The sequence below is a fragment of the Saccopteryx leptura genome, chromosome 6 (genome assembly GCF_036850995.1).
Source record: "Saccopteryx leptura isolate mSacLep1 chromosome 6, mSacLep1_pri_phased_curated, whole genome shotgun sequence".
Taxonomy (NCBI): domain Eukaryota; kingdom Metazoa; phylum Chordata; class Mammalia; order Chiroptera; family Emballonuridae; genus Saccopteryx; species Saccopteryx leptura.
The window spans coordinates 60154352-60176295 of NC_089508.1; the positions used below are offsets into that span (position 1 = coordinate 60154352).

At 45.5% G+C, this 21944-nt stretch overlaps 1 protein-coding gene across 1 annotated transcript in view; it reads left to right on the forward strand.

The window, feature by feature from the left end:
• Window positions 1-21944, forward strand: part of MYO1E (myosin IE) — a 243090-nt gene that overhangs the window by 203422 nt on the left and 17724 nt on the right. The window contains exons 20-26 of the mRNA XM_066341498.1: window positions 2645-2759; window positions 2954-3123; window positions 5278-5423; window positions 12281-12427; window positions 14086-14243; window positions 16245-16337; window positions 20549-20750. Of these exons, the coding sequence (XP_066197595.1) occupies window positions 2645-2759; window positions 2954-3123; window positions 5278-5423; window positions 12281-12427; window positions 14086-14243; window positions 16245-16337; window positions 20549-20750 (1031 nt within the window). The remainder of the gene's footprint in view (window positions 1-2644; window positions 2760-2953; window positions 3124-5277; window positions 5424-12280; window positions 12428-14085; window positions 14244-16244; window positions 16338-20548; window positions 20751-21944) is intronic.

Here is a 21944-nt window from a genome sequence, read left to right on the forward strand (position 1 = left end):
GCCTCAATATTTTGCATACTTTTTTTTTTCTTACTCAGTGGAGCTTCAGGTTTTAGTTCCAAAATCAAGATTTATTTTTGGTTTTTCTTCCTGTCTTTCTCGCAGTCGCTTTGTTATCATCACTCGACTCTTCCATCTTTATACACAAACAGAAACACACACACCATCACCATCGCCACCATTCTCTCCTCCTCCATCACTCAGACATCCACATTTGACCCTGACAATGCAAATACTTTAACAGGAATTGGTTTTTGAAAATCCACTATGTGATTTTTGCCTATGTAATTTTTTTATAATGTGCTCAATATGCAAAATAACCTATTCCTTTTAGGAACCCACATTAGATGTCTATCCGGCACCAAAGGCTTTGGCTTTGCTTGTTTGTTACGTGTGTCTATGATTTGGGGTTTCTGTTTTTGTTTGCTTGTTTTTTCTCTTTTTCTTCAGCCTCCTAGATTTCGAACCCACATGGCTTTTGCAAAGACCCAGCTATTCTCTGAAACAGTCTATAGGTTTCCTCTTCATCCTTTCTGAGTCCCAACTGTATTTTCTATGGCACTCCAAAAATAGCTCTGGGAAAGAAGAAGAAATCAAGACTTACACAAAAACCCAACACACAAGATAAGAAACACCAACAGCCTGACCAGGCGGTGGCACAGTGGATAGAGCGTCGGACTGGGATGCGGAGGACCCAGGTTTAAAACTCTGAGGTTGCAGGCTTGAGCACAGGCTCACCAGCTTGAGTTGCGGGGTCGCTGGTTTGAGTGTGGAATCAGAGACCTGACCCCATGCTCGCTGGCTTGAGCCCAAAGGTCTCTTTCTGGCTTGAGCCCAAGGTCGCTGGCTTGAGCAAAGGGTCACTCGTTCTGCTATAGCCCCCTGGTCAAGGCACATACGAGAGAGCAATCAGTGAACAACTAAGGAACTGCAATGAAGAATCGATGCTTCTTATCTCTCTCCCTATCTGTTCCTCTCATTATCTCTCTCTCTGTCTCTGTTGCAAAAAAAAAAAAAAGAAGAGAAAAGAAAGACAAACAAATATTCATACAACAGGTAACCACATGGCCAACATTATAAATGTTCTGTCCAGTTGTTAAAACCATGTATTCTTTTTTGTTTTTAGAAGTATGTTTCTCATGCCTGTTGTGTATGGCACTGTAAGTGATGGAATGAAGTGGCCCTTGGTATTTTTCACTGAGATGTTGATTTTGCACAGCTGGGGCTTTGGGAAGGAGAAGCTGAGTGACAAGAGGGGATAGATGTGGCTCCTGAGTATAGACCCAGATAAAAAGAGACAATAAATCAAGCCCAGATGCCTTCAAACCAAATTTGCTTGCTTCTGGGACATTTTTGCAATGAGTGTTCATCATCTTTACTCTGGGTTTTTATTGATGGGTTTTATTTTTTTCTTCCTAGAGAGTCATGTAAACCATTCCTAGATGAATGCAAAGGTTTCCCACTGAGCCCTAACTGGGGAGCTCAACAGGTTAGAGTATCGTCCTGATACACCAATGTTGCAGGTTTGATCCCGGGTCAACCAATGAATGCATAAATAAATGGAATATCAAAGCAATATTTTGCTTTCTCTTTCTCTCTGTCCCTCCATCCCTCTCTTTGTCCCTTTTCCTTTTTTATCTCTACAAATCAATTTTAAAAAAAGTTTCCCACCCTTTACAAGTTGATTAAAGGCAGATTTACAGAGAAAGACTTCTATGTCAAAGTGAGGAAAAGCCCAGCAGAGCCTGAAGGACTGTGGTTCACTTTCCAGCCCCACCCGGTCTGCGTTCTCATTTTCTCATCTGCGAAATGATGATAGTAGAAATATGTGCCTCGTAGTTGTTGAGGGGTTAAATGAAAAAAAATGCACGTAAAGCATCTAGAATGATGCCTGCCTGACCCATAGCAGGCATTTGGTACCTTACAGCTCAGTGCTATCTTCATATTTCCCAAGCCCCGTTGAGTGGGGCGTGACAAGCAGTGTTAATTATTAAAGTGGCCTGTATCTCAAAACCTGCCAGTGTGTGCTGTGGACCCTTAAACAAGACAGCCTCAGTCCATCTTCAGCCCTGCTCTAATCACTGGGGTTATTATCCTTGCCCCAGTACTCCTTGAAGAATTCTCTGGGGCAGGAACTCTATACTTTCCTGGAACTGAAAGTCAGGCAGTCTTCTTTCCACAGCAGCACACACTCTGCTTCTGAAAAGGCTAGAACATTCTATTAAGAGACTATATGCAGCACTAAACAACAGCCTTCACCAATTCATTTGATCTCACCACCTAATATCCTCTTTGGATTAAGGTGGAGAGTTAAGTGGATAAATTCTAAATCATTCATTTGACTCTCTCAGAGATTATGAGCAAGCCAGGGCAGATACCGTTATTAAGATCCAACTGTCGACACGCAGATCCAACAATTTTCCCATTGTGTGTTTTTGTTGTTAAAAGAAAAAATAGAGAGAGAGAACAATTATAGTGATCATAAACAACATCCCCTATAGTCCTTTTTTCACATTTGTCCCAAGTCTGAGAAGCTGCTTTCCCTCTATGGCCTGGACCAAACCAGTTGTCCCTGAAATAACCTCTCATAAAGGATGCTCAGGTCTTATGAATTGGCTCACATTTGTCTTGTCTGCATTCCCAGCTGTTTCTTCTGGAGGAGATGAGAGAGAGGAAGTATGATGGCTACGCTCGAGTCATACAGAAGACGTGGAGGAAATTCGTGGCCCGGAAGAAATACGTCCAAATGAGAGAAGAAGGTATTTTAGCCATTTTGTTTGTGCATTTAACAAATCTTAAGAATAATTTTGAGCTTAGATGAAAATTCCAAGTTGTACTCTGCACATAATGTCGTGTGTGAAAAACCTGGCATTCCTTTAGAGTTTCCCTGTGTTTTTTCCTCCTTCTTCTGGGGGACTGATCCTTCTCCCTCCTCTGCCTTTGGGAACTGCAGCCTCAGACCTCCTGTTGAACAAGAAGGAGAGGAGGAGAAACAGCATTAACAGGAACTTCATCGGAGATTACATTGGGATGGAGGAGCACCCGGAACTCCAGCAGTTTGTCGGCAAGAGAGAGAAGATCGATTTTGCAGATACAGTAACCAAGTATGACAGGAGATTCAAGGTACGCTCTGGCTGCCGCTTCTGAGAAGCACCAAGTGGATTTCTTCGTAAAAATACCTCATAATTTTGCATTTCTTATTACCAAAACAGAACATAGTCATTGTAGAAAAATTTAGAAAATACAGAGAAGCCAAAAGAAAAATAAGTACTTATACCCGGAAACAGCGTTAACATTTTGAACGTATCCTTTAGAACTTTTTTATACAGACATACATATGTAGATTTAGTTGTGGTTTTTTTTCTCTTTTTTGTATTTTTCTGAAGCTGGAAACGGGGAGAGACAGTCAGACAGACTCCCGCATGCGCCCGACCGGGATCCACCCGGCACGCCCACCAGGGGCGATGCTCTGCCCACCAGGGGGCGATGCTCTGCCCCTCCGGGGCGTCGCTCTGCCACGGCCAGAGCCACTCTAGCGCCTGAGGCAGAGGCCAAGGAGCCATCCCCAGCGCCCGGGCCATCTTTGCTCCAATGGAGCCTTGGCTGCGGGAGGGGAAGAGAGAGACAGAGAGGAAGGGGGGGGGGGTGGAGAAGCAAAAGGGCGCTTCTCCTATGTGCCCTGGCCGGGAATCGAACCCGGGTCCCCTGCATGCCAGGCTGATGCTCTACCGCTGAGCCAACCGGCCAGGGCCTGTAGATTTAGTTTTATAAGAAGATCTACACTGCATGCTGGTTTCTTTTTCTAGCTTTTTTTGTTTTTTTAATGCCAGGAGGAACTTTTCATATTAATAGCGGTGCCAATATAAATTATTTTGTTTAGCTGCATAGTGTTCCTTTCAACAAATACTATATATTTTTGGGGTTTTTTTAGATTTTGTTTACTGATTTTAGAGAGAAAGGAGAGAGAGAGAGATTGAAGAGGGGGGGGGAATGAGAAATATCAACTTGTAGTAGTTGCTTCTTATATGTGTCTTGACCGGGCAAGGCCAGGGCTTTGAACTGGTGACCTCAGTATTCCAGGTTGATGCTTTATCCACTGCACCACCACAGGTCAGGCTCTAAATGCTATATTTTTAACCAGTTTCTCATTAACCTATTCTTAGTGGGCTTCTTTTATTACTATCATAAAAAAATGCAGTGAGCATCTTTTCATGCATGTCTTAGTGCATTTGTCTGCTGATGCTTGTAGGGTAAATTGATAGAAATGGAATCATTGAGTCAAAAGATTCAAATATAAGGCCATATGGTGAGGTATTCTTACCCCATCTCCTGAGTGAATGACTAGCAAGGCTTTCATGTGGCCACTGGAGGGACCACTGATGTTTTTTTATCTATTCCCATAGACACTGTCTTCCTTTTGCTAGATAAAATCTTGACCCTAAAAGTGAAATCTGAAGCCACCATAGCTCATGGATCCATTAAGAGCTTTTTATGTTTGTTTATTTGTGTTTTGGTCAGGAAAAAAAAATGAAACAAATAACAGTATTAACTTAACAAGAAAGATGATGTCATTTTGCTGAAGCCAAGTTATCTCTTACAACCTGAATATGGTGCCCGCTGTACTGCTGGCCAAAAAAAACGCAAACATGAGCGTTCCTGTCCCTCACGGGTTTCTGGGTAGAAGGTGGTTTGTAACCTGCATATTCCAGTGTCTGTTCATACTCAACTTTGAAGGATTTAGCATTGAAGTAAAAATGTCACGGACTCAAAAAATACATATGCAGAAGACACTTGAGGGAGTCGTGGTTAAGAAACGTTCTGTGGCAGATAATTGGGGGGGGGGGGGGGTCACGATGTGTGTCGGTTTGCCCAGGACTGTCCCTTTTATTCCTGTTCTGACACTTTAGGAGGATTCAGATGAGTTTGCCATTTTTCTAAGTCAGAGAGAATCAAATATCATTAATGTCATATATGTCAGCCTAATAGTTTTGGTGGGTTTTTTTAAATTTTTTATTTATTGATTTTAGAGAGGAAGGGAGAGTGAGAGACAGGAACATTGATCTATTCTGTATGTGCCCTGACCGAGGATTGAACCAACAACCTCTGTGCTTTGGAGCAATGCTCTAACCAGCCGAGCTCTCTGGCCAGGGCTGTCAGCCTGATGGTTATTACCAGTGTCCCCACTTGCTACGCCAGGCACTTCCCTTCATCGGGTAACAGATGCCCATTTTGTGGACAGTTGTCAGTTTGACATGTCTGTCCACCTTCTCCTGACAGGGCGTCAAGCGAGACTTGCTTCTTACTCCAAAGTGCTTGTACTTAATTGGACGAGAAAAGGTCAAACAGGGCCCAGACAAAGGCCTGGTGAAAGAAGTGCTGAAGCGGAGAATCGAGATGGAGAGGATCTTGTCCGTGTCCCTCAGGTAAGTGGCGCGGGGCTGGGGGTAGGGGTGCCCGTGTTTCCTCGGCATCGTCCTCCGCTGTTCCAGCGCGGCCCGATGAAGGGCCCGGTCAGCCTCCCCGGGTGTCACAGTCGTGGTGGAGAGAACTGAATACCCTCATCTTCCCGAGGGAGAACTAACCTTCGTTGGTCTCAGGGATCCTGATGTGACAGGAATGAGGTACCAAAAAGAAGTTGCGTTCTGGCCCTCTTATCAAAAGATACTCAAATCCTTTGTTCCCATAAAATTTGAGAACTAAACCTAGTATATGAAACAGAGAGTGATTGCTCTTACTGAAGTGGGGTCTATGGTCCAGAGCCGTTCCCAGGCCCACCTCACCCACCTGGAAGATCCCAAGGAGAAGTGGCCATTGGGTCATCAATATTGTTTTTCACTTTGCTGTGACCTCTGATTGTCCAAGAAGGGAAGTTTCTTTAGACTCCTTGAGGTCCTCTCTGCCTGTTCGTGCAAGGGAGGGAATACAGATTGGTCTCTGTAACCTGTAGCCCTGGAGTCGTCACCAGATGCTCCCTTGAACTCCGTGTTCACAGGAAGGGGCCCTTGCTCTTCCTGTCAGCACTCCAGCTTTAGTTTGGCAGAGTGGCTTCCCTGCGTGGGAGACATCCCTAAATCCTCCCAGAGTAAGTTCTCCCCAGGAAGAGGAAATCTTCCCAGCCCGCAGCAAGCTAAGAAAAGGGGAAGAAAGGTCCCTTTGAGCCTGGTAGCTTCCTCCTTGAGTTGCTTCCCTGGGCCCCTCTGAGGGTGCTGCTGCCTCTGCCCGGGTCGACTGGGTTGTCATTCCGTCCAAAACGGGGGTGTTCCGGCTGCTTGTGAACATGTCTTCCTGGAATTGGGACATCTCTAAACTCTCGTTCCACACAGAAAACCAAACTGCTGCTCTCAGGAGAAAGCAGGGCTTTGTGTGGTCAGACGTCTGACCTACCGTGTTGGATACCGACCTGGCTCCAGTATAATCGAAAGCAGGTTTCAGGTTGTGTCCGTCTGGCCTGTGTCACTGTGGTTTCTGATTCTCTCTGCTCCCGCTTTTCCTGATTAAGGACCAGGTGGTGCAGTGAGGTTAAGGGTTTAAAACATTTCAACTGGGGATGTGGTCAGACTTCTAAGCAGATGAGTCCCTTAGCGGCCCTTTGGCAGCCCAAACTCACGAAGGCCTCAGTGCCATGAATGTCAAGGAAAAGCTTGACATCGTCTGATTTTCACTTTTTTTTTTTTTTTTTTTTTTTTTTTTTGTATTTTTCTGAAGCTAGAAACGGGGAGAGACAGTCAGACAGACTCCTGCATGCGCCCGACCAGGATCCACCCGGCACGCCCACCGGGGCGACGCTCTGCCCACCAGGGGGCGATGCTCTGCCCATCCTGGGCGTCGCCATGTTGCGACCAGAGCCACTCTAGCGCCTGAGGCAGAGGCCACAGAGCCATCCCCAGCGCCCGGGCCATCTTTGCTCCAATGGAGCCTTGGCTGCGGGAGGGGAAGAGAGAGACAGAGAGGAAAGCGCGGCAGAGGGGTGGAGAAGCAAATGGGCGCTTCTCCTGTGTGCCCTGGCCGGGAATCGAACCCGGGTCCTCCGCACGCTAGGCCGACGCTCTACCGCTGAGCCAACCGGCCAGGGCCTGTATTTTTCTTAAGTTGGAAACGGGGAGGCAGTCAGGCAGACTCCCGCATGCGCCCAACCGGGATCCACCCAGCACGCCCACCAGGGGGCGATGCTCTGCCCATCTGGGGCGTCGCTCTGTCGCCTGGGGCAGAGGCCATGGAGCCATCCCCAGTGCCCGGGCCATCTTTGCTCCAGTGGAGCCTTGGCTGCGGGAGGGAAAGAGAGGGACAGAGAGGAAGGAGAGAGGGAGGGGTAGAGAAGCAGATGGGTGCCTCTCCTGTGTGCCCTGGCCGGGAATCGAACCCGGGACTTCTGCACGCCAGGCCGACGCTCTACCACTGAGCCAACCAGCCAGGGCCATATAATTGAAATTTATAAAGATTTTTTAACTTACAAGAAGAAAGAACTAGGATAGGCCCAGCCCAACGGCTCAGAGAGATATGAAGACTGCCATCGTTCAGAGGGCCTCTACGATAATATGAACAGGAAAGTCCTTATCTAAGTAGAACTTAGACTGAAGCACTGATGCCTGCCTTCCGCCTCCCTCGGAGACTTGGTGAGAGTATCAGGAGATGGCACACCAATATATAATTGAGACATCGGATTTCTGAGGCGTGGAGCCTACTGATGGGAGGTCTGGCATCAGTTTTTGAAGGACCCTTCAAGATCTGCTTCTAGTCCAAGTACTGACTGGCCTCGCTCTTGTATGGAAAACTTCATTTCCGGGAAGGGTAGGCACAAGTGGTCATAGCCCATGCTCTTTGCTTTCCTGTTTTTAGGCGATGATATTGGTACCATAAAATCTAATATTTGGAGGATCCCTCTGATGAAGCTTCTAGTAGTCCTCATTCTAATAGCTGACCACCAGAGGCCTAAAGCCAAAAGATCCGCGGCTGCCTGGCTGGCCAGATTTTCCAATCTTTATGTAATGGGGAAAGCAACCTGTAAGGGGGGGGGGGGGGCTTTAGATAGGGGCTGCAGCTTCCTTGGTTACAACATTCCTGCCTAGAATGTTTCATGGTCTACTTACCCCAAAGAACAGTCTGCTCCACTACCTGCTCAGCAGCCCAGAAGCCTTACTGAAATTTTGACTAGTGACTTGTTGTGTCTTTGGGAACCTGGAAGTTGTCGGCGTTTTTGAACTGACCACCTGCCTTGTGTTCATCCCGGAGATTCAAAGGTGAAGGGGACATAGTCACTGGCACCAGAAACCCCCTCCCATCCTGGAAGGGGAAGCAGACATCTGAGTACACACCTGCCCCACAGGTGACAGGTGTTCAGAGAATGATACGTAGGGCACTCCTGGGAGGGTCTTTGCACCTGCGGTCAGGTGAAGCTTCTCCTGGGAGCCCTGTGATGAGGCCAGATGCAGCCTGTATCTGCACGATCTCGGAGAAAGGAAGTAGAATCCCAAACTGGTGCCTCCGGTTTCTTTGAGTGGAGGAAGTCCAGATAAAGTTTATTTTCTTCTTGACTTACCTCTGTACTTTCTGGTTTGCTAAACAGAATGTATATTTCACAATCAGGAAATTTTTTTTATAAAGGCTTACGTAAAGGCAAGGCTGTCCCAGCAAACGATCTTGTCGGCTTTCGGCGGAGGGGGGGCGGGGGGACTCCTTTAAGACTTTACTCAGTGTTTTCTAACTAACACTTTGTGACGAAGACACTGGGTAAGGGAGTGAAACAAGATTGTCTAGTGTTGTCCCGCAATAGCACGATAAACCACAGAGATGAGGGCATAAGAAGTGAGTAGAAAGCCAGAGTTGCAAGGCCTGGACTAGTAGGGACCTTCCTACACAGGGCACGAGCATCTGTAGGGAATGGCAGCTTGAGCATATAAATAAGACAGGGGCGAAATCCAAAGATCAGTCTGATTTTTTAGAATAAATAAATATACAAGCTTAGTCTCCAGCTCCAGGAGCATGGGCTGAGGAGAAAGGAATGAGCTGGAACTCTGGCCCGGACGGGGTGCTTTCACCAACTCGCATGCCTGGGCCACGGGAGGGAGGGGTTTGGGATTTGATGGTTGAAGTCAAAGTGTCCAAACAATCTCTTCTCATTGCCAAACTCATGCCGATAACAGACCTTGAAGTTTTGGCCTGGTTACTTTGTTTTTCTTTATGGTAATGAAACACTGTTATAAATCTAAGCAGGTTAAACTACTTGAGGCTACTCATGTTGGTCTCATTTAGCCCTGCTGAGTAATTAGTCCCACCTAAAACCAGACAAACAGACACACACGTCCAGACATGTCAAAGAATGCTTTGAGTCAAGCCACCGGTACTTCACCCCACACACCAAAAAGTGGCGCTTCCTGTTTCTGCCCTTTCCCCGTAGCGCCATGCTCCGATGCTAATGCCACAGTCTCCTTACTCCAGTGCTAGGACGCTCGGGCCTCATTTTATTAATTCCAAATGACTTTGGAGAGCCTTTTGGAGTTTTGAATTGCTATGATTGACATGATTAAGACATTGCCAGAATTTTCCTAGAAGTAGGAAGATAATAGTCGCTTTGTAGCCTCAACTCTCTGAGGTCTATTATTCTCAAACTTAAGAAAAGTTTCCAAGTTTGGAAAAGTTTGTGAACAAAAAGATACAGTGGGAATTGTAAGCTGTCCTGCAATATCCATTCTCTCCTCTACCTATTAACTTCTGGCAGACTACCTAAAGACTACATTTCCCAGGCTTCCTTGAAGCTAAGTATAATCATGTGACATGGTGCTGGTCAATGGGGTGTGAGGAACGGTGACTTATACCACTTCCTGGTCAGATCTGTAAAGGGAAGAGGTAGATAGAAGCCTGGCTTCCTGGCAATGTAGAACTGTCACGTTGGCCTTGAATGTTGTTTTTGCATATACACTTGAGTGACAGATAAAAAAAGCTCTGTTGTTTGAACCATTTGTTGTCAGGGTCTTCATCACAACAGAAAATGCTATATCCCAACTATCACAAGAGTATGCAAGAATCCTGGTTGTGATGTAGGGATGGATGTTTGAAAACAAGTTCCTGAGGTAATAATAATGGCCAAGTGCTCCACCTAATGGCCATTATGTGTCCAATAATGCCTGTAAAGTATTATGACCACACTTCAGGGTACTGGTCTTCAATAAGCAGGCTGTGAGGGCCCAGCTTCTCTCCTCTGGTGATGAGATCTTGCTGTTAGTATACCCCATTCTTCCCTGTGGTTTGTTTAGGCTGCCATTCTGTGCCTTTGGATTCCAACTGTGTTGTGGTCCTGCCTTAGACCTCTTTTCTCCTGCAGATTACCAAACTCCTTTCCTGTAAGGAGACAGAGGAGCTGAGGTTTCAGGGGGAGAGGCTGTGGCTATAGCTACTGGCCTGATCAGGCTCAGGTCCTTAGCTCCCTGCTTCAGCCCAGAGGGAAAAGGTTCCTGACAAGCCTCGGTTCGTCCAACAAGGCTCGCTCTGCCCAGGGAAGACCTCTGGGCCCACGGACTGCCCATCCCAACATTATCGTCATGGGACTAAACAGAGAAACCTCGGGAGTTGCAATTTTATTTTATTTTATTTTATTTTTATTTTAGTGAGAGAGAGCGAGAGACAGGGAGGGAGAGAGATGAGAAGCATCAATTCATTCTTGCCATACCATAGTTGTTCATCGATTGCTTCTCATATGTGCCCTGATCAGGGGGCTCCAGTCGAACCAGTGACCCCCTGCTCAAGCCAGTGACCATGAGATCATGTCGATGATCCCACGCTCAAGTTGTTGAGCCTGAGCTCAAGCCTGATTGGCCCATGCTTACACCAACGACCTCAGGGTTTTGAACCTGGGTCTTCACTGTCCTAGCTCAACACTCTATCCACTATGCCACCACTGGTCAGGCAGGAGTTGCAATTTAAATGGATCAGATTCTATGTGGAAAAATCCCTCATCTGAAAAGATTCTCCACACCCTAGTCCTTCATACTGGCCTCGCCATCTAGCTTTGTCACAGAGCAGCAATCCTACTGTTAGAGTGATACCAGGGGCCCCGAGAGCTGGGCACAGTTCCTGTGATACAGCTCAGCTCTGGTTACTAAAGAACCATGTTGTTCATATTTCCTGTGCTGGGAGGGATTAAAATATTACCATGGTCAATTCATCGAAGAGGGTTCACTTACTTTGCTTTTACTACCTGCAAAAACACCATCTCTAATGAAATGTCATTTAGACGGTTGTCTTAGATATACTGCTCACAAAAATTAGGGGATATCTTATCACTTCATATTCATTTTGAAATATCCTCTAATTTTTGTTACTTATTTGACAGTGGTGCCTGGAAGTAATTATAAACCTATATACATTGTGCAGCCTTTGGGGTGGTAGCTTCCTTCAGCTGGGCTGTATACCTAACAGCTAAGGAATAAAGATTCTCAATTATACGTGTGTTGTAGTTTCCACAAAGCCTAGCTGATGTGGAGAGGGAACTCTGTATAATCAATTCCCCGCTAGCACGAAGTGTTTCCCCAGGACTGGGTGGGCTTAGCCTCTTCTTTCCATTCTCCCTTCCAGGCGTGAGTTTGCCACCACCTCCACCCCCCGCCATACCCTGTGCAAACATGCAGTTCCCGCAGAGGTGTGTTCTATCCCTGTCCCACGAAATGTATTAGCTTGAACGTGATGCTTGTGCTTGCTGCTGTGTACACACCTGTCTGGTGTTACCTCTGCACTGTGGCGCGTGGGTGCATCCGGCTGCACCTGGCACACATTGTTAGCTGAGCACCAGATACCCACGGGCTCCTAATAATGAGTGTATATGACGCCCAGGAGGCTGGCTTCCCTTTTGACAACTGAGCTTATAATTCTTCAAGTTAGGATTTATTATAGCAGCGACAACCATGTCATCAATTCTGCTAACTTGGAACTCATGTTCATTTTCAGCCGCATTCTACTAATAACATTCTGGATTTGTATGATCTTAAGAATATAGAAATTGAATTTGAAAATGGATTTTTTTTAAAAAATACAGAGGCAATCGTCCTTAAATTCCCAATTTTAAAAGTCCTGTGGGAGAAGTATTTTTGTGTATGTTTTGGTGGGCTATAAACTTTCTTCAAAAGCAGATTTCAGTGATTTTATTATGTCATTCATTGTGTTTTATTTTAAAGATTATCACAGAAAAAAGATTAGAACCTAGTGCTGTCTTACAGAATTAAAAAAATGAGTGAAAAAATGATGAAATAAACAAAATGCAACTTTTATTATCTTTCTAATCTCTTTGCAGTACTATGCAAGATGACATTTTTATTCTTCATGAGCAAGAGTATGACAGTTTGCTTGAATCCGTCTTCAAAACTGAGTTTTTAAGCCTCTTAGCAAAGCGTTATGAGGAAAAAACCCAGAAGCAACTACCTCTGAAGTTTAGCAATACGTAAGTTGGGGTCTGGAGCCTAGACTTCTGAGTAAAACTAGAGGGCCCTTGATTTCACTGCCGGGATCCAGGCAGAGAGGAGGGGAGGCTTGTCGGGTGGGGCCCGGAGTCTGACTGGCTCTAGTGGCTTCAGCAAAGCCCAATCCTGGCTGCCTTAGGGCCTTCCCCCGTGAAATCTCAGGGCTGCAGAATACAGTCCACGTGGTTGTCACAGACTTTGAAAAGGTCAGTTTTGCATTTCTGTGAAACGGTGACTTTATCAAATGATGTATTTTGTCATTTGGACAAAGGGTTAGTAAGACAGGGAAAGGCAGGTTTTTATACATCGCCAATAAAAGAACATTTTATTTGACAGATCAACCAGAAGTAGCATAAGACTGGAAGAAGGAGAAGAAAATGAACAGAGTAGGAGCTTAAGTTCCCAAAATCAGTGCCTCATCGGCCTGTGGGTGGGGCTCTGGGGACTTGAGGTGGCAGGTGGCCGGGGTCTTGGGTCTGGGCCCTCCTTCCTTCCTTTTAGTGGTATGGTCTCATGAGCCAGATAATGGTGTTCTCTCAAGCTTCTGATCTCATAATTTGCCAGGTGAAAGTGTTTTTGTTTTGTTTTGTTTGTTTTTAGCATGTGTGAGAGAGAGAAGGGGACAGGCAGGGACAGACAGACAGGAAGGGAGAGAAATTAAAAGCATCAAATCATAGCTACAGTGCCATAGCTGTTCATTGATTGCTTTCTTATATGTGCCTTGACTGGGGGGCTCAAGCCAGTGACCTTTGGGCTCAAGCAAGTGACTGTGGGATCATGTCTATGATTCCTCGCTCAAGCCAGTGACCCTGCACTCAAGCTGGATGAGCCCATGCTCAAGCCGGTGACCTTGGGGTTTTGAACCTGGGTCCTTATGTCCCAGACCAATGCTCTGGTCAGGCAAAAGAGGGTTAATTTTTCCTCTTAAATTTTCATCTATAATACAGAGTATCTTCCATCTCTTCCTACCCACCAGAAGGAGATTAAAATAAAGCCTTAATTCCATGATTAATGCTTCAGTGGTTGCATTGAAATAGATACTGGTACATATGTGGATTCACTGCAGCTTTTCCAAGAAACAATTGGCTGTTAGTACTAGGAGCCATTATTTTTGTCTGAGAATTTGTAATAAGGGAATTAAAAAAAAAAGGAGGACTATGAAGAGCCAAGCCACTTTATGGAATATTAGGCAGCTAGTTAAAATAATGACCGCATTCTATGCTAAGGAAGACACGGGCTAAGGTGTCTGGCATCTCTCAGTCTTCCTCACACAGGGAAATCAGAGGGGTACGAGGACACAGCACAGCAGGTGTGACCTAGAAATTGTCCCTTCTGACCCACCTGAATCCACCTGCAAAGTGACATTGGCACCTGTGAGGGGGTACTTGCCTCGCCACCTGGTTTCTCACAGGTGCTGGGCCACGCTTCTGCTTCTAGTCACTGGGCTCACCTTACCATCGTGCCAAAACCCTGGCTGTCATACTCACGCTGAGTGCCCTGGGCTGTTCAGATATCCTGGTCTTGCCTCATTTTCACAACAGGTTTTCCCAGCAGTAGAACTCCATGCTGGGGTGGGTGAGCTCTGTTTTCTCACGGCTTCATTCTGATTTGTTAACTCCAACAAATATGCTTGTGGCAGGCTTGAACTCAAGTTGAAAAAAGAGAACTGGGGTCCCTGGAGTGCCGGGGGCTCACGGCAGGTGCAGTTCCACCAAGGCTTCGGCGACCTGGCCATCCTAAAGCCCAGTAACAAAGTCCTGCAGGTCAGCATCGGACCTGGGCTGCCCAAGAACTCCCGTAAGTATCCTGTGGGCCCCGCAGCAGAACCAGGTCTGGGCTCCCGGGCTCTCCCGGGCCTGGTACCCTCCACACCCTGCTCTACACCAAGCTCTTTTCCCACCACATGCTGTGCACAGATCTGCAGGCAAAAAAAACAGTACTTTTGCTGCTTCCTGTGGCTGGGTCTTCTTCAGATTCAAACTCTTCAAACTCAACCAACATCAGGCACATGCGATTCAACCTTTCTGAATGATGTAGTAGTTACGTCTGGTATTCCTGGCGTCACAATACTCATTGTGTCTAAAACAAATCACTCTCTCGGCTTCACATTTGCCAGCCTTTTGTAGTCAGATCTTGTCAACAGTACAACATTTCTCCTTTCTGTCAATTTTAAAGAAATGGGCCCCATTTAGCACTCCCCACGTGGATTCACTGTTACTGTGCATCACATCTGGCATCCCCACCGTCATGAGAGCACGTCATTAAATGCACTCATCACGAACACACCCCAGTCTAACTCCTTCACTGGCCTTTGAGTCCTTTTCTATTCATAAGTTATATTTATAAGATTATATTTATAATACACAGTGTAGAGTCGTCATATATCCTACATGATCCTGTTGGTATCTCTGTAAAATTTAATTATGATAAATTTTATTACCATATAAGTATGGTCAACAAGGAGTATGCCAGATATAAAACAAGCCTTTATGAAGTCCGCCTGCAGAAATACTCATTGGCATGCACTGTCACTGATACAGTACAAATAAGTACAGGTCAACCACCAATCGGAAATGTTGGTGTATGTCTGTGTTTTATTTGGTATTCGTAGAATACAGACAGCATATTTAGGGGGAATTTTTGAAGACGCCTTTAAATAAAATGATTCTTTACAAAGAGGTTGGCAGGGTTGAAGGAACAAAGTGGGGACCAGGGACAAAGCATAGCAGGACACTGTCACCACCGCAGAGCCCGAAGGGATGGAAGAAGGAACGAGTTGGGGTGAAGGATGTGGGCAGGAAGCTGTAGGATAGATACCCAGCATCTCTCTCCTCCGGCACTCCTGTCCTGCCAGTGCCTCCCACGGGCCCAACTCAGCTGGAGCGCAGAGGCCTGGGGGCCCAGTGAAGGAGTCCATCGGGCTCAGACGCCAGGGCACGGAGCATGGCAGAGGAGGGCTACAGATAACCAGCAGAATGTGTGTGAGCTGTGTTCATTGTCTCTTTGTCTAATACAGTGACATTGCCCCAGGACCCTCAGACACGACTCTTTGCTTTGTGTATTCCTGCCTTGTTACTTCTTACTCTTCTCCCTAAAGGAATTCCCTCTGCACCCCTCTTCCAACTGGTTTATTCCTGTCTTCCTTCGTGTGTCACTCGAGAACTTTGTTGTTTTCCTTTCCAGCACATATCTCCTCTGGCTACACGTGGCCCTGCCGTCCCAATCCGGATTCTGGTCCACGATAATGTTCCATTTGGTACCAGCTAGTTTACTGACTCTTCAGGTCTCTGTCCAAGGTGCACATCTGCTTCTGCCCATCATGGTCTCTGTATTTCATTGGAAGACTGTAGAACACAAACTCTTACATGAAAGGTGCTTGACATAAGCAGATGTCCAGTGAGTGCTGCAGTGTGCTTCGTGCCAGTGACCTTCATGTTCAGCTCCTGTGCTGTGTTCAGAACATGAGTGCAAGTATTCCAGTATCCCATCAGTCTCTTTTGAAAGCCTACCCAAATAGAAACACCTTTGTGAGATTATAATACCTCTTTGTACAGTTGTTGTCCCTGACATTTTAAAGCCATACCTCCATCCATACATCCTCCAGCCCCTTCCAGCCAGCAGTTAACAAGACAGCACTTCCCTCAAATATCTCGTCTCCACTGCAACCAGTCTCCTGCAGGTCCAAGTGAGACCTGGATTCCAAACGTCTCACTAGTTTTTGCATCAGCAGAAAACCATCAGGAGCCATAAAACCAGCCAGTAGTACTGATTGTAACTCTGTCTTGCTTGTTTATTTAGGTCCTACAAGAAGGAACATCAGTCAAAACAGAGGTTATTCCATTGGGACTCACAATACCAACTACCCAATGAGAGCTGCCCCTCCCCCTCCAGGTAAGCCAAGCATGTGCCATAGACTGGGACCGTTACCCTGAACCCATAACTTGTAAAATATATTTGGGAAGAAACCCATTAGCAAGTAAATACACACATATTAGCCAGACATGAGTCATTTTAGTGCTGGATGTCCTCTTAACACAGCGGCACTACTTGTGACCCTGAAATCCAGGGACAGTATTAGCCAGTGAGACTGAACTGTGTCTGAGTTAATGATCTGGATTTCATTACCTAGTGTTATTACACCCTTGGGAAAGGCTTCTCCCATCAGTAAGAACAAAGGAATTCCTTTTCCTTGGCAGTCAGAATGCCATCAGCTATTTATTTATTTGTGTGTTTGTTTGATGGTTTATTTTTTCTGAAGTGAAAAGCAGGGAAGCAGAGAGAGACAGACTCCTGCATGTGCCCGACCGGGATCCACCTGGCATGCCCTCTAGGGGGCAATGCTCTGCCCATCTGGGCTGTTGCTCCATTGTAATCAGAGCTATTCTAACTCCTGAGGCAGAGGCCATGGAGCCGTCCTCAGCACCGCCAACTTTGCTCCAATAGAGCCTTGGCTGCGGGAGGGGAAGAGAGAGACAGAGAGGAAGGAGAGGGGGAGGGGTGGAGAAGCAGATGGGCGCTTCTCCTGTGTGCCCTGGCCAGGAATCGAACCTGGGACTTCCACACGCCAGGCTGATGCTCTACCACTGAGCCAGCCAGCCAGGGCCAGAATGCCATCAGTTTTTAAGTTGCAGGATGCTGCCTTTGTAGAAATAGGATTTTACCAGGTATAACCTCACCATCACCCAGTTTCAGCCAAATACCACTATAGCATTTTGCAACTAGTTTATAGCTTTGATGAATTAATCAAAAATGTTTATTCTTAGTCAGATAGGCTCTAAGAGACTGCTTGAAGAAATAAACTAATATATGCAATACAAAATTGGTAGAAAAAAATTTTATATTTTCCATACAAAAAATGTTTAGATCTTATGTTTTACATTTCTCACTTTTATGGTAAAAATATAATATACAGGTCAATAAAATCTAAACTCAAATAAATGTAAGATTCTTTGCCCTTAGTAACCTGTTTAGTGTTTGAAGAGCATAATCAAAATTCACAAAAATGTTTTTCCATCACTCACAAATTCTAGTCAATAAAAAAGTGCCCCTAGCACTGGCCATGTAGCTCAGTTGGTTAGAGCTTTCTCCTTAAGCACAGAGGTTGCCAGTTCAGTCCCCAGTCAGGGCACATACAGAAACAGATTGATGTTTCTGTCTCTCTCGTTTTCTCCCTTCCTTTCTCTCTAAAATCAATCAATAAAAAAAAATTTTAAACTGCCTCTAGAATGTTTGATGTTAATAAGTTTGGCATTCTAGGTCTGAAAGAGTCATCTGAGAACCACACTTGACTCAGATCCTCCTAGGCAAGAGATTCCTGTTTGTAGCAGTGTCTGAGATGAGCAAGAAAAAGCATTTCTTTTGTTTCCTGTGCTAAAATATGGACATTGCCTAGCAGTGAGAAACAAATTCTCATCTCTTGGAGTCCTGGTCCTGCCTGGCCCAGATGTCTCCGCTCCCCCTCTGCCTTTATTTATCCTTGAAGAAAATGCAAGCAAAGTAACTGAATGAGAACAGTGCTCTGCATGCTACTAAATGCACCAGCCCCAGTGCAAATCCTGACCAGATCACCTGGTCATTTGCCTCAGCTAGATTGGCCAGAGTCACCTCAGACCAATACCTGCCCTTGAGCATGGTACCCAACCTCTCTGCATGAGTTTCTTCATCAATAAAATGAGGAGGTGGGACCTGAATCCCTTAGCTGGGCCCTCCTCCCACCCCCTATGGTGAAGGTCCTGGCTGCTGTTGTTCTTTTCTTCATTTTCAATCCACCACAAACCATTCTTCTTTAAGGTAAAGTAAAAATTGCTAAAAGAATGGAACTCTTTTTTTTTTTTTGAAGAATGGTATTTTAAAAGCATTCAAAATAGGCCCTGGCCAAGTAGCTCAATTGATTAGAGCAGGGTTCAGGAACCTTTTTGGCTGAGAGAGCCATGAACGCCACATATTTTAAAATGTAATTCCGTGAGAGCCATACAACGACCCATGTACCTTACGTGTTATCCAATAAAAATTTGGTGTTGTCCCAGAGGACAGCCGTGATTGGCTCCAGCCACCCGCAACCATGAACATGAGCCATAGGAAATGAATGGATTGTAATACATGAGAATGTTTTATATTTTTAATATTATTTTTTTATTAAAGATTTGTCTGAAGCCAGATGCACTCATCAAAAGAGCCACATCTGACTCACAAGCCATAGGTTCCTGACCCCTGGATTAGAGCATCATCCCCATATGCCGAAATTGTGGGTTCAATCCCCAGTCAGGGACTTGCCAATGAATGCATGAATAAGTGGAACAACAAATAGATGTTTCTCTCTTTCTCTCTCTCTCTCAAATCAATAAATAAAAATATTTTTAAAAAGAAATAAATAAAGCCTGACCAGGCAGTGGCACAATGGATAGAGCATTAGACTGGGATGCAGAGGACCTGTGTTCGAAACCCCGAGGTTGCTGGTTTGAGCGCGGGCTCATCTGGCTTGAGTGTGGGGTCACTGGCTTAAGTAAAGGGTCACTCAGTCTGCTGTAGCCCCCCAGTCAAGGCACATATGAGAAAGCAATCAATGAACAACTAAGATGCCGCAACGAAGACTCGATGCTTCTCATCTCTCTCCCTTTCTGTCTGTCTGTCCCTATCTGTCCTTCTCTCTGTCTCTCTTTCTCAGTCTCTGTCAAAATAAATAAATACATAAATAAAAGCATTCAAAATAAAAAGCCGAAATTTCTTACTAGATTTAAGATATGAAATATGCCTATGGAATTGCTGTGACCATTTCTAAATGCTTAATTTCTGAGTTTATGGCAGGTGAGTGGGTTATAAGCAGCATAGAGAGGCCCACCCACGTACCACCCCCCACACCCTCGCCATGAGCATCTCAGCTCATCCCACTCTGCGTGCCCCTCTCCTGTCCTTGGCAACCTTGGCGGCAGTTGTGGTCTCACCAAGCTCCTTGTTTTTGTAATGAAGAAATTGACAAGATATATGACACTCTGAAAGGTCATATATCTTGCTCAAGGTTAAAACAGCTATCAGAAGCAGAATTAAAACTGAGCCTCTAGTCTGTCTTATAAACTAAGATCTTACCATTGGTACTGAAGAGTTTCTCTTTTAATTCTGTTGGAAGAGGCTCTGTGGTGTGTTCACCAAAGTGTGCCTTGCGGAGTCTTGTCCTTCACTGTTGCCCCAGTCTCAGTGGAGAGGAGATGAGAGCTTCTTTTCCTAGCACGGAATGAGAGTGCCTCTTTCCACCAAGGCCCGTTGTTTGGAGCCTGTCACCATCATCCCTTACTTACCAGATAATATGATCTCAACAAGAAGCAGTTGTTTGACTAAGAGATTTTTGTTCTATCTGGATTGATCCAAACAGCAGCCATATTTCCCATCTGTGTGGGGTGGTCCTCCACCAATCATAATGGGCTCCTACAGAGGACACCCACGACTGACCCTTTGAAAATGGGTGTCCAACAACAGTTCAGCTGCCTGCCTGCTAATTTGAATCATAAACCTTATCATTTTTCTTAGACCCAAGAATATGCCTGCCTCTCTTGAAAAGTAGTCTCAAGCTTACCTTTTCTTGACTATGGGTTTTGAAACCCTGAGCATCTGGTGATTCCACTGTCAGACAACAAGCATGTGTGTCTGCTGTGCTCCGGGCGCTTGCTGGGCAGTTTACAATATACTCACAAAAATTAGGGGGTCAGGGAACGTGCAGATACTCCAATACTTTCAGCCTTTTGTATGGTGCGTTTTCTCCGATGAAATAAAAGTTGGTTTTGCATCTCATTTGCATAATCAAACAACTTTCTTTGACTTGTCCTTTGCTTTCTGATGTTCTTGTTTAAGAAAAAAAATCAAATGCTTCTTTTTTTAATCGCCTCATATTCATTTTGAAAGATCCCCTAGTTTTTGTGAGCAGCGTATTAGCTCTATTTCTCACACTATTATTAGCAAGTATGCCCTCCATCTTTTCAGATGGGGAAACTGAGACCTGGGGAAAGTTAACCAAGTTGCTCTTAGTTAATGAATGGAAGAAATTTGGAGAGTCTTTAACCAAAAGATCATAAAATTGAAGCTTTCTTTTTGTCCTCTTGTCCTCTCTCTAGGATATATTCAGAATGGAGTCATCAAAAACCAGTTTGTGCCACATCCCCAGACTCCTGGAAACCAGAGGTCAAATCAGAAAAGCCTGTACACCTCCATGGCCCGCCCGCCCTTGCCACGACAACAGTCCACAGGCTCAGACCGAGTATCCCAGACCCCGGAGAGCTTGGATTTCCTTAGGGTCCCAGACCAGGGTGCTGCAGGGTAAGATTCCCGCCTCCCATGGGTGAAGCTGGTGCCCTCCATCTCCGTCATCACAGCAAGGATCACAGATTTCCCTGGGCTGTCTGTGCTTGATTCTGAAGTCCACTTTTCTACCCACATGTTGTAACCCAAGTCCCAACACCATGAAGCCCTTGGTTGGCATTTCTAAAAGTACGACCAACTTGATAGCACATAATGCCTTCTCCAGAGAGGGCATATCTTAGAAACCTCAGAAGAGGGGTCCCCTTCAACCTGGAGATTCAGTTACTCTGTGACCTTTTTTTTTCTTTTGCTCTCTGCATGGTTGAGGAATAGTGGGGGTTTTGATTTATGTCTGTGCCTGCAGTTGCATAAGTACAATAGCTCGGCGTCATCAGGAACATAGATAATAACATCCTAGAATTCCATGAGATATAGATGTTTGTGTATGAATACAGCTCTTTAGGGCTTTAAAATGAGAGCCTTTCTGCCTTTCTAGACAGAAAATGAAGAGTAGTAAAAAAAAAAACAAACCCAGGCTTTCTACCTGGAGGATGTGAAGATTCCTGAAACTATTGTGTAGAGATATTCAGCGTTATCAGTGTGGACAGGGAGTTATATGTGGCCTGTGGTGTCACCAGGCATATCACTGGGGCCATTTCAAGACAAGTGAGTAAAGTCTGCCAAGAACCAGTAAACAAAAAACATCCTAGTAGCCTGAAAATGAACTGCCCTGGGATGTAGGAGCACCTTGTCCCTGGAACTGGGAATCACCAGGCAGAAATATCGGAGAGTGATGGTGTCAAATACCAGAGAAGGCTGAGAACCCTGTTTCAGCCCCTGTTACTTGTCTAATACTGGACCTGCTGCTTCCCCTCTCTAAGCTTCACTTTCCTCACCTGCACACCTCCACAGAACTTGCAGAGTTGTTGGGAGGACTAGAGATAATACAGAAAATACCCAGCATGGTACTGGGCATGTAGGAAGCTACTCAGTCAACTGTAGCTTGATGATAGTGACAGTGGTGATGGTGATGATGATACAGCCATCATCTCATGGTGGTTGACCCCGTGACTTCTAAGAAATCTTCCCATTCTGCATAATTCTCAGTGGTGGAACAGTTTTCTCTGCTGAACCCAACGATGGGCCTGCTTCAGCCCACTTTTCCCCTCTCTCGTGTCCTCCTCCATTTTCTGTTCTTTCTGTGTCTCTAGA